The sequence below is a fragment of the Ovis canadensis genome, chromosome 19 (assembly GCF_042477335.2).
Source record: "Ovis canadensis isolate MfBH-ARS-UI-01 breed Bighorn chromosome 19, ARS-UI_OviCan_v2, whole genome shotgun sequence".
NCBI lineage: Eukaryota > Metazoa > Chordata > Mammalia > Artiodactyla > Bovidae > Ovis > Ovis canadensis.
Window position 1 is genome coordinate 63,451,660 of NC_091263.1, and position 12,247 is coordinate 63,463,906.

At 54.7% G+C, this 12,247-nt stretch overlaps 1 protein-coding gene across 8 annotated transcripts in view; it reads left to right on the forward strand.

Moving 5' to 3' along the window:
- POC1A (POC1 centriolar protein A) overlaps positions 1-12,247 on the forward strand; it is a 120,149-nt gene that overhangs the window by 95,147 nt on the left and 12,755 nt on the right. For all 8 annotated transcript variants that reach the window (XM_069561444.1, XM_069561445.1, XM_069561449.1 and 5 more), the window contains one exon: positions 6,213-6,356. In XM_069561444.1, coding sequence (XP_069417545.1) covers positions 6,213-6,356 — 144 coding nt within the window. The remainder of the gene's footprint in view (positions 1-6,212; positions 6,357-12,247) is intronic.

The window sequence follows — 12,247 nt, forward strand, 5'->3', positions numbered from 1 at the left end:
CATCAGGTGGCCAAAGTATTGCAGTTTCAGTTTCAGCATCAGTCCTTCCAATGAATATTCAGGACTGATTTCCTCTAGGATGGACTGGTTTGATCTTGCAGTTCAAGGGACTCTCAAGAGTCTTCTCCAACACCACAGTTCAAAAGCGTCAGTTCTCCGGCACTCAGCCTTCCTTATAGTCCAACTCTCACATCCATACATGACCACTGGAAAAACCATAGCTTTGACCAGACAGACCTTTGTTGGCAAAGTAATATCTCTGCTTTTTAATATCCTGTCTAGGTTGGTTATAGCTTTTCTTCCAAAGAGCAAGTGTCTTTCAATTTCATGGCTGCAATCACCATCTGCAGTGATTTTTGGAGCCCAAGAAAATAAAATCTGCCACTGTTTCCACTGTTTCCCCATCTATTTGCCATGAAGTGATGGGACCAGATGCCATGATCTTAGTTTTCTGAATGTTGAGCTTTAAGCCAGCTTTTTCAGTCTCCTCTTTCACTTTCATCAAGAGGCTCTTGAGTTCCTCTTCACTTTTTGTCATCTGCATATCTGAGGTTATTGCTCTTTCTCCCGGCAATCTTGATTCCAGCTTGTGCTTAATCCAGCCCGGCATTTCGCGTGATGTACTCTGCATGTAAGTGAAGTAAATGGGGTGACAGTGTACAGCCTGGATGTGCTCCTTCCCCATTTTGGAAGGCCCTCTAAGCTGTGTAGGCTCCCCTCGTCCCGGGCTCTCCCCTCCACCGGCCTCTGCCTTGCGGCTGCAACATGGAACCTGATGGCACTCGGTGTCCCACTTTTGCAGGCTTTGCCGGAGGTGACCGATGCTCACTTCCTGTTTTTCTTGAAAGAGTCTGCCTTTACTTAAATTCCAGGCTAGTTGTTTGCTCTGTGATCTCAACACTCTGATTTAAGATAAGTTAACTGTCAGTCGTAAAAGTTGGACTATAAAGAAAGCTGAGTGCCAAGGAATTGATGCTTTTGAACTGTGGTGTTGGAGAAGACTCTTGAGAGTCCCTTGGACTGCAAGGAGATCCAACCAGTCCATCCTAAAGGAGATCAGTCCTGTGTGTTCATTGGAAGGACTGATGCTGAAGCTGAAACTCCCATACTTTGGCCATCTGATGCAAAGAACTTACTCATTATGCTGGGAAAGATTGAAGGCAGGAGGATAAGGGGACAACAGAGGATGAGAAGGTTGGATGGCATCACCGGCTCGAAGGAGATGAGTTTGAGCAAGCTTCAGGAGTTGGTGATGGACAGGGAGGCCTGGCGTGCTGCAGTCCATGGGGTCGCAAAGAGTCAGACACGACTGAGTGACTGAACTGAACTGTCAGTCATGTCCAACTCTTTCCGACCCCATGAATGTAGCCCACCAGGCTCTTCTGTCCATGGAATTGTGCAGATAGGAATACTGGAGTGGGTTGCCATTCCCTTCTCCAGAGGTAAGTTCAGACCCTTTTCGACTGTCTGTCTCTTTCTTGTTAGGATGGGGTTATCTTGGGCGGGAGCTTGTTATCCATGTCTGCTTCTTGATGATGATGGAAACGTCAGACCAGAGTAGTCAGTGTGGAGAACAGTCAAGAAGTTACCCCGATGGCTTGACTTCTTGTCCAGGAAAGCCCTGCAGGCCCTGCTCTTACTTGGTTTTATAATGAAGATACATGGGTTGCTTACCTGTGTATTTGAGTGGCTGACAGCAACCACAGATATTATGCAGTTCCTACTGTGTGTAGTGCTGAGCTCCTGGTAGCATATGACAGGCTGGCAGCAACAGAAACTGAGGCAAGCAGGTCAGCTTACTGTGGGAGCCCAGGATCCTGCGCCAGGGTTGGGATACCCGCAGAGCCCAAGTGAGATTTCCACAAAGTTAGATTGACTCATATATTTGAGCATGAGATGGTTCAGTAGCATCATTGATTCCATGAACAAGAGTTTGTGCAAACTCTGGGAAATAGTGGAGTACAGGGAAGTCTGGCGTGCTGCAGTCCATGGGGTCACAAAGAGTTGGACACGACTTAGCCACTGAACAACAGCATAATTCTGAGTTTCACCTTTTTTTTTCTTGCAATGTTAAGATGTTTTTATTTGGTAAAAGTTGTTGACTTGGTGCAGCTCCCTACATATGTATGTGTAGCATGTTGGAAAGCAGAGACATTACTTTGCCAACAAAGGTCCATCTAGTCAAGGCTATGATTTTTCCAGTGGTCATGTATGGATGTGAGAGTTGGACTGTAAAGAAAGCTGAGCGCCGCAGAATTGATGCTTTTGAACTGTGGTGTTGGAGAAGACTCTTGAGAGTCCCTTGGACTGCAAGGAGATCCAACCAGTCCATTCTGAAGGAGATCAGCCCTGGGTGTTCTTTGGAGGGAATGATGCTGAAGCTGAAACTCCAGTACTTTGGCCACCTCACGTGAAGAGTTGACTCATTGGAAAAGACCCTGATGCTGGGAGGGATTGGGGACAGGAGGAAAAGGGGACAACAGAGGATGAGATGGCTGGATGGCATCACTGACTCGATGGACGTGAGTCTGGGTGAACTCTGGGAGTTGGTGATGGACAGGGAGGCCTGGCGTGCTGCCATTCATGGGGTCGCAAAGATTTGGACACGACTGAGCGACTGAACTGAACTGAAAGCCGTTACAATTTTACTTGTGATAGACCTAGCTGAGGACCGTCAGGCAGGGCCCCTAGTACCCTTTGATGTTGAACAGACAACCCCTTAAGCACTGCTCTTGATGTCCCGTCACTGTCATTACCCACAGCCTGTCACATGCGCCTCTCCCTACTCTCGCCCATCCTCTTCTTATCTCTGCCTTGTCACTTACTTGCCAAGCTCTTGAGGAATGCCACATCTGCAAAGTGCTCGAGTGCAGGTGAGCAGCTATGTGGGGCGGGACTGCTGGCCCTTTGCCTTGCGGGGAGGTGTCGTTCCACAGGAATGTTGTCATGGTGGCTCTTTGAGGTGTCATCGAGTGTGTGTGGAGGGCCTGCCGGCTCTGTGTTCAGCTCTGCCATGCAAGCATTCCAGGGCAGGTGGGGCTGGGGAATGACGTAAAAAATATTAGAACCGGGAGCTGGGAGCCTCCATGAAGATGGAAGAGAGGCACTGGGCATGTGGAAGCAAATCCATAGGTGATGTCCCCTGTCAGAGGCTGCTTCCTGTCAGGAACTGCCTGTGCTTTGAGTTTAGATCCTAGCTGTAATTTCCTGTATTAGAAAAAGTTATTTAACCTCCGTGATTCTGCTTCCCCATCTGAAAGTGAAGGCCAGTGATGCCTGCTGTGAAGGGTCACTGTAGGGATTAAGTTAAGTGGCCTCTACAATGCTGGCTCATGAGCGACAAGTAAACCCCAGCAGAGTCCTTTATGTGCCGGACTGGCAGTGTGGTAAGCGCTGTAATGTCTGTAGTCCTGGTGAAAGCAAGAGCAAGAGCAAATGGTGTGGCTGGAGGGACAGCCCAGGGCAGGCAGAACCCTGGACTTGTGAGCAAGGCTGGAGGCTGGGTACCTTCTGGCAGTTACTTCCTGTCTGAGCTCAGGTTCCTGCAGCCTCTCTTCCTGAGGCCGCTGCCCTGTTTGGGGCATGTGGCTGCTGTCCTCAGTCTTCCTTTGGAGTGGCTTGGCTTGGGCTCAGAAGGAGGGTTCCTGTTGCTGAAGTCAGTGGCACTCATCCCCACCCCTGCCTCCAGAGGCTTGGCTTGGCACTGTCCGTTTCTGAGCCATTTTGCAGAAACACTCAGAATTTCTATCCCGTCCTTCCCAGGCAGCAGGTAGCGCCCAACTGGTCACTCCTTGAGGACACTGGTTGTCAGGACAGAGGGCTGCCAGGTTCCCATCCTGCCTCTGGTGGCCTTTCCTGAGGGAGCCAGGGGGACTCAGTGACAGAAGGAAGAGCGTGCTTGTCTGGAACGGGGTTTTTTGGAAGCAGTGGGCATAGGCTCCTCCCTGTGGGTAATCCGTAGATAAGCGTTCCTCACAGTCCAGCCCTTGGAAGTGCAGGCCCAGTTGTCACCCCCATTTTACAGATGAGGAAGTGGAGGCCCTAAGAGGGACTAAAACTCTTGCCCAGGCCACCTAGCCTGTCAGGGGTAGAGCTCAGATGCCGGCCAGGGGCTGTCTGAGTCCCTGCTCTTCCTGTTGCACTCTGCTCTGTCTCCCAACAGAACTGCCTAGGTCTGGGGGCCGCTGTGGGGAAGGCCAGTCCAGGCTTCTGAAGCATTTCCCTTTGGGGTGGATGGGGTTTGAGAGCTGAAGTGTAACAACTTGTAGAGGACTGGAAGACCCCCAGGCCCCACGGGCCAAGGTCTTAACAGTGGCCACAGCAGACAGCAGGCGTGTGGATGTGGCACTGCCCCTGTTTTCAGTTATGCTCCTCAGGTTTGTGTCTTACATTCAAGTTCTCTTTAAGCACTGGGGCCTGCATTTTCCCAAGTCCAAATTGACGTGTACTTGAGAGTTTGTTAGCTATGAGATTAGAACACTTTCCTAATAAAGGGAAATATGCAGGTAGGGGCCATGTGCTGAGCTGCCTTTCTTTGCTGGTCGGTACTTGTCTTCTGGGCGGACTATTTTTCAAGGATGCTGAGGCCTGTCCAGGGGAGCATGCCCAGCGCAGAGCCACTGGATTTGTCTCGGAGATGGGCCAGCTCAGATGAGATGCCCGCTGGCTGCTGATCCTAGGAGAGCCGCAGTCGTAGCTGGTATTCTGCAGTGGCCATGGCTGTGAAGGATGGGGTAGTGCTGGCTGGAGTGCCCTGGGCTCTGTTGTGTTTGGGGAGTTGACAGGCTTTGAGCCCAGTGATGTGTCCTGGGTTTAGAAGGGAGAGGAGTGATGCGTGCAGGCAGGGGACAGGGAGAGACACGGACACGTGGGCGGGTGGTGTGCGGGCTGGCTTTGATTCTTGCCGCTCATGTGTCCTGTCTCTGGATGTGCAGCGGCTGGAGGAGCAGGATGGGGTAGGGCAGGTCCAGCTGTGCAGGGGCACAGGGGGGCTTCTGGTTGGGGATGAGGGGTTGCAGGGTGAGTGGAGGATCAGGATGCTTGGAGCAGGGGAAAGAAAGGGTGGATGAGGGGACCCTGGGAGCTGGGCACAGAGGGCAGAGGTGGGAGCAGTGCTGGGGAGGGAGGCAGGCTAGAGCAGGGTCCCCTGTCATGGGGCTTGAATTTTCTCTCGGAGCCTGTGGAGAGCCCTTGGAGGACTGGCAGAAGCCAAAGAATGACATGTAACATTTTGAATGTCTGTCAGTCAGATTATGGTTGAAAACATGGAGTCCTAAGGGTGGCTGCATTTACGAGTTACTGGGGTGTGGGGCTGGCCTCAAAACTGACACTGCGGAGTGTCAGCCTCACTGAGCATGTCATTCCCACAGGGAACAAGTCCATAGAGGAATTGTATCTTCCTGAGGCATCTGCCACTATGTCCTTGGGAACCAGGTGGTTCCCAGCATCCTGCTCTGCTGCACACGTGCACGATGCTTCCGGGGTCTGGAAAAGCCTTTGTGTGTAGGGCAGTGCCTAACTTTGGGGAGATGCGCATTGGACTAGATTAGTCCATTTAGGAAATCACTTGTCCAGTGACGGTGGTGGCAGGGGAGGATGGCTTCTGCATTTGGGGACTGAGGATCTTAGACAGGAGCACCAAGTCCTTCAGGTTCCTGGAGTCTTCTCTGAAGCAGCATGGGGCACCTGTCTTGTGGATGCTGACTCCGCCAGCCATTGGACCAGCACTTTCACATAGAATCTGTCTCCCCAGGGGATCTGTGCCAGGGCAGGGCCGGACCCTTCCCTTAGTTCTGGGCCATCCCATCCCTGGGGTGGGGAGTGGTCGTTGGGCTAACTAGGAGGAAGGGTGACTTCAGGGTCCAGCATAGACTTCAGGGGCCCTGGACTCTGAGAGGCGTCACACTGAAGGTTACAGGTCTTGTAAAGAGCTGGCAGCCTGTGGCCTCTCATGAGGACCTCGAAGAGCCCAACTTGATATCCCTCTCAGGGCCCTGCAGCCTGGACTGCCAATTACTTTGATTCCGCTCCTTGCTCTCAGTCTCCACTTGGAAAGGAGGGCCCAGAGGTGGAGTCCCGCCCTTGCTCACCAACATTTGGAACTCGTCTTCTCAAGTTTGCTGGTGATTTTCCCCTTGATCCTTTGAGGGGCTCTTCTTTTCCTCATTGTTTCCTTGAGACTAAAGGGCTCTCTTTCCTTTCATCGTCTTCAGCCAGAAGTGGACCCCCTCGTCCCGCCAGGCAGGGGCAGAAGTCAGGAGTCGATGCAGAGCCAATCCCAGGAGCCCGTGAGCATGCCCCAGTCGCTGACCAGCACGCTGGAGCACATCGTGGGCCAGTTGGACGTCCTCACCCAGGTAGGCTGTGACGTGACTCCCCCCATCTGCACTCGGCCTGGCATTCAGGCCATTTGAAGTTGGCCTGCCAGTCCTGGGTTTTTAAAAAAACATAATTATAGTGTACTTACTCTTCAGCCCAAATGAATGAAATGGCAGTGCCTGCCCTGGGATCCTGTCTCTCCAGCCATTCAATCCCTGACCAAGCCATTGGACCCCAAAATCACCAACACTGAATCCTGTCAGGGAGTGCCCACCCAGTGCTGGCTTGGGCCGCAGCAGAGCTCTGAAAGAAGCACTGTCCGTTCATTCGAGTCTTCACTGGGTGGACACTCCGGGGACATGCAAGAACTGTGCACAGAGAGTCAAGGCGCCAAGAGGCAGCCAGGCTCTGGGTTTGAGCTGGCGCTGCTCCTTGTCCTCCGAGCAGCCTTAGAGATACCCCTGTGGCTCTCCAGGCCCCAGCGTGCTTGTCTGTCACGCATTTGCCATGTCTCATTTGTTTGCTGCAGCAGGTCTTAGTTGCAGCACGCAAGATCTTTAGTTGTGGCATGTGGGATCTAGTTCCCTGGCCAGGAATCGAACCCAGGGCCCCTGCGTTGGGAAGTGCGGAGTATTAGCCACTGGACCACCAGGGAAGTCCCGAGCCTGCCCTATTTGTGGTCAGAATTAAAGGCGATGAGTCTGCAAGCAGTGTTGGGCCTGTGCCTACCCCTGGGTAGCTGCTCCATAAATGTTAGCTGCGGCACTGACCACCCTCATCCCTGAGGCCCATGTGGCCCCCCCTCCACCAGGCGCACACATGTACCTAGCTGCTCATGGACAGCGGTCTGTGCAGTGCAGAGATTTCAGTGAAGCAGAATGCCCTGGCGAGAGGTGGCAGCCAGCACCGTGGGCATACCCAGGGGGCCTCTCGTCCTGGGGCAGAAGAGCAGTTCTGCGCAGGGAGCAGCAGGATGCCTGCAGGGCTGGGCTGGGGGTGGAGGTGGGGACCACGAGCGCATCCAAGCAATGAGCAGAGTCCAGCACAGCCAGCGTGAGGCATGTAGGTGGCGTGGCGCCTGGGCGACCGCAGGATGTAAAGGTCCTCAGGCTCCTGCCCATCTTGGCTTTGGGTGTAGACCCCTCTCCTGTGCCAGCTCACAGGTAGAGGGAGGGCGTAGGAAGGAGGCAGAGTACCCTTGAATCTCTGATGGAGATGGGGGTGAAGTGGCATGGTGTCTCTTCTGTACCGCTGGCTCCAGGCTAAGTTCTAAGAGCTCCTCCACGTGGCGTCACGTGGTCCACGTGTCACAGGATCCCAGCTAGTACGGCACGGCTTGGACCCACTGCCGGATGGACATTTGAGGGGAAATGTCAGGCGTCAGTGACTAGTGGGGATGGTGAGACTGTATGCGCATCACACTGACATCCCTGAGCGCCCTGAGCCTTGGAAGAGAAGGCCTGTGCTGCGAGGGGGAGAAGCAAAGACTTAGAAAACATTCCCCACCGCAGAGCCGTCAGAAAGCGCCCAGCCTGCCTCGTGTTCTTCACAGCCTCGTCAAGTGAGAGATCAGGGGAGGTGGAATGAATTAGAACTTTATAGGATAAAATTGGAAATCAAGTCTGAGAGGGTGGTTAAAAATAGCCTCATTGCATCCAGAGGAGTATAACACTAAAAACATTTCCTGTCACTGTATTTTAAAGGCGTACACGGAAGGTTCTGTTATGTGTTAGCAGTCAGGAGTCTGATAGTAACTTCGTAAGAAACTGGCATCCCAGGGAAGAAGTGAGCCTCTCTGCCTTGGCCTGTGGCTGGGCTCACACCTTTCAGCCCCTTTGCAAGTCCAGGCAGCGCTGCGCCTGACCAAAGGCCCAGCCCGTCAGCCAGTCACCCGCTGTGCTGGGCGGTGTGCGTTCCTGGAAGCTAGAGTGTGGCTTGGGTTCCAAGGTGAAGTCCCCATCGAGGTCTTAGAGTGCAACCTGTTTTCGAAATGGTGTGTGTTGGAGGAGTGTCTGCACTAAATCTCGTGCCACCTTAGGCTTGGTCGTCGGTTGTTTTCCATGCTCACGTCCTCTCCTGGAGTTGAGGCTCTCACTGAGGTGTTCAGCCCCAGCCAGAGCTGCCCCATTCAGGTTGGAGGGTCCCTGGCCCCTCCTTTTAGGACCAGCATGGCCGTGGACTATCCTTTCTGGAGGCTCCCCTCAGATGTAGAGCTGGATGACCACTGCCGTCCTTGGTCCTGTGTGGATATCTCAGCCGGGCTCTGCGCCTCCTGTGGGTGCTGCCCCTTGGCAGTGCTTCTCACCATCTGATGCACGCCTGTGCTCTGGAGGAGCTAAGGGTATCTCGGCCACCCCAACACTGACTCGTACTTAGTTCAAAGTCCCCTCTCCCTTACCTCACTGCCCCTCCCCTCCCCCACAAGGAGGTCTACTTCTGAGCAGCCTCTGAGAGGGACAACGGGCTTCTGTCCTGCTGAACATCCTTCAGGGAAGAAGCCTGGGGCTGCAGTGGGCAGTGGCCAGGATGTTTAGTGGAGTCACAGAGTCCCAGGTTATAGCCGGCACCCCGCTGTGGAGGTTCATGGTCCTCAGCCTGCCTTCCTACGGGTGTGACCTGCTGAGTTTATCTGCAGGCCAAACCTCACCTTCCTGAAGGTTACAGTTGGACGCTTTTGCTTAGTGGTCTGTGGTTACAGCCCAGTGGCCCAGCCTCTGAGGCCACTAGCCAGAAAGCACACCCCCTTGTCCTGGCCCTTCTTTGTGTTGGAGAGAACCCCCGCTTTTGCCCCTGTAGAGTTGCTGTTTGGGGTTTCACTGCCACTGAGCTCCTCAGGACCTTGATCCCACCTGGCCACCTTACATGTCCCTGTTACCTGTGGGGAGCCGTGGTCTACCCTTGGGTGTCAAGGCTGCTCTGCTCAGTTCAGTGAGCCACTGCCCATTAGCCTGGGCGTACCTGCTCTCCTGGACTTGGGGGCGAGCTCCAGTCACTCATTACCTTGGTAACTTTGGGCAGGGACGGGGCTTCCCAGAGCCTCAGCCTTCTCGCATGTGAAGTGGGGACAGCCCAGCCTGCTCGTGTCCTCTGAGCGCAGTGGGGAAGCTCCAGGTTACCTGGGTGCTAGACTGGTGCCAACTGTTAAGCAGGACTTGAGGGAGATGTTCTCGGGATCCGAGTGGGAGCGCACCAGTGTGGTCAGGTGACCCAGGAGTAGACATGCCACAGGCCTCTGTAACTGCTGGAGTCCCAGGAGTGCTTTTGAGCTGCCAGGAGGCTCTAGTGGTCTGACTAGGCATTAGGACGGGAGGGAAATAAAGCGGAGGTCTTTCCCCAGGTCCAGGAGGTGGCAGGAGGGACCAGGGTGCCTACTGAAAATCAGGTGGCTCGGGGTTGGGGGTTGGCACTAGATGGGAGCGTTGAACCCAGATCCAGGCAGCTGGGCCAAGACTGAAGCTCTGCAAAGATGTATGTACATCTTTTGACAGCCATCCTTTGAACTGAATCATTGTAATGGTTGCTGCGGAAAATGTATTCCCTAACAATGAGATTTAGGTTTTTCTTTGGGAGACTTCTTGTTTTTCAAAACCCCTCATGGGAATTCTCAAGAGGAGCTCGGGCTGAGGTCATAGATGTGGCTGTTGTGTACCATGTATGTGCCCTCCCCCTCCTCCTGGGAGCCTGTCCTGCCCCCCACCCCCATTCTGTCCTGCGGCCACCCTGTCAAGTGTCCTGCTGGGCCTGCTCCAGTCAGTCGTCTCTTCCTGAGATAGATGGCCTGACTGCAGAGGCCTGCGTGAGGCCAGAGCAGAGCTCCAGCCAGGAGTCGGAAGCCCCGGATGCTCTGGTACAGCCTGGCCTCTTTGCATCTGTGTGGACTTGGGGAAGCTGTGGTTTCCTCCTCCATGGAGGGGAGACATTAGACCCTGCCCATCTATCTGCCCTGGAGGTGGGCAGCAGGGGTTAGCATCTCAGGTGGGGCCTGAGACTATTATTATGGCCTTCTTTCTGTGAGTCTCCGCTCCCTGCTGCCCCTGGCCGGGCCCCTCCCCTTGTGGCTACTCCGAGAGGAAGGGCTCCAGGTGGACCCCTGCCAGGCCTGCCTGCTTGGTGACAGACATTCAGTGAGTGTCTAGACAGAGGCCCTGACCTTTCCCTTTGTGTTCTTGTGGGGGTGCTGCCAAATGATTTCAGGGTCCCTTTCCCAGGTGCTGGGAAACTAACCAGTGAGCAGGGAGAAGCTGTTTTCACAGTCAGCGTCCTCACCTCCCACCCTGGCACCCTTTGCTTCCTTCTGAGTGACAGAGGGTAGGTGGTGTCTGGAAGCTGTGGAGGCCCTGCATCTTCCTCAGGGGCAAGGGCTGAGGTGTGGTCGTGTGGACAGTACCTGGGAGCAGGGAGGCTGCAGTGAGGGGCCTGGGCCCAGCAGGCGAGGTCTCGCCTCAGAAACCCACAGCAAAGTTATTTTTGACTCCAGTTTCACGTCTTGCTGCTTTTTAAAAATATCAAGCCATGAAATTCCTGTCCCAACTGTGTTTTTTCATGGCAGCCGTGCTCAAGACTGTGATGTCAGACATTTAGGTTCTTGTGAGTCACGGGGCCGCTGGGCTCCAGGACTGGAACCCAAGCCGTGGGAAGCAGGCGGGGGCAGGCCACCCAGCCCTGCTGGTTAGAAGGTCCAGGTTGTTGTGACTCTGATGACCTAACTCAATGAGGATAAGGATTTTGGCCTGTTTGCTTTGGGGAATTGGATACAGTGGCACGTTGCTTTGAGCCCCCCGCCCGCCATGGTCCCTGCAGTTTCCTTTCTGATGGGGTGCTCAGGCGGGGTTTCTGGTTCTACCCTGGTGGGAGGTGTGGGACTCCTGGGCCCTCCTGCCATGGACTGAGCTGCCTGACGGCTCTGAGGGGCTCTCAGAGTCCCTCTTTCCTGGACAGACCGACCGTTGTTTGTGGAAACAGACTCCAGATTTTAGAGCAGTTTCTCTATTTTATCTGGGGGCGTGTCCTCCCAGGGGTGTCTAGATGGAATTTGTTGGGAAGGTGTACAGTGAAAGTGCTATCGACCCCTGTCTGTGGGGTGTGTGCACGTTCCCCCGACCCCGTCCGCCACGGCACATGCACACACGACCACGGGGATGACTGTTGCTGGTTTCTGCCAGAGCAGGCCCTCCCTCAACTGCATGCCTCCACCTTGCCTCGCCTGTGTACAATCCCAAGTGGGCTTGCCAGCCTCTTTATGGATATTTAAGGGCTGCCCTGGGGCCACAGTTGAGTTCAGGACAGCCGGGGCTCCTGCCTCTCGGGATTGGGAGACAAGAGACTTGTTTTTCCTGTTAAGAGGCTACTTCCTGGGGACAAGGGACTGAAGACACTCTGGTCTATTGGACATTTTGGGTCCCCCTCCAGATGGTTGCAGAGCAGCTGGCCCTGGCCCTCCCCCAGCCCTGTTGCTCGTTCTGGCAGTTTGTCCACAGGCTTCTCTGGCTTTGCAAATACAGAGGCCTGGGGAGTACCAAGCCAGGGCGGCGCTGCTGGCAGTACTCAGAGGCGGGCCATGAAGGGGGCTGGGTGGCAGCTCTGTGTTCTGTCCCGTCTGTGGCTGTGGCAGAAGCACCCCCTCCCCAAAGAAGCTGCAGATGGAATGCTCCCGCCCACCACATGGGCTCGGGAAGGCTGCGGTTACCTCTGGGCCTGGGAGTGTTCACGGTCGTATGAGATTTCTCCTGGGAGGCCCCAAGCGGGCTTGGAGCTGCGGTGGTGGGCGGGGGGAGAGCAGCAGCTGGAGCACTGGTCTTGAGCAGGGACCTCTCATTCCGCCTGGCTCTGGATAGTTCTCAGAGGACGGAGGAAGGGGACCTGGGCGATTTGCTCTGGGGACCCAAGGGCCCTCCCGAGAAGGGTCAAGCACAGGTCATGAGAAGGGGCC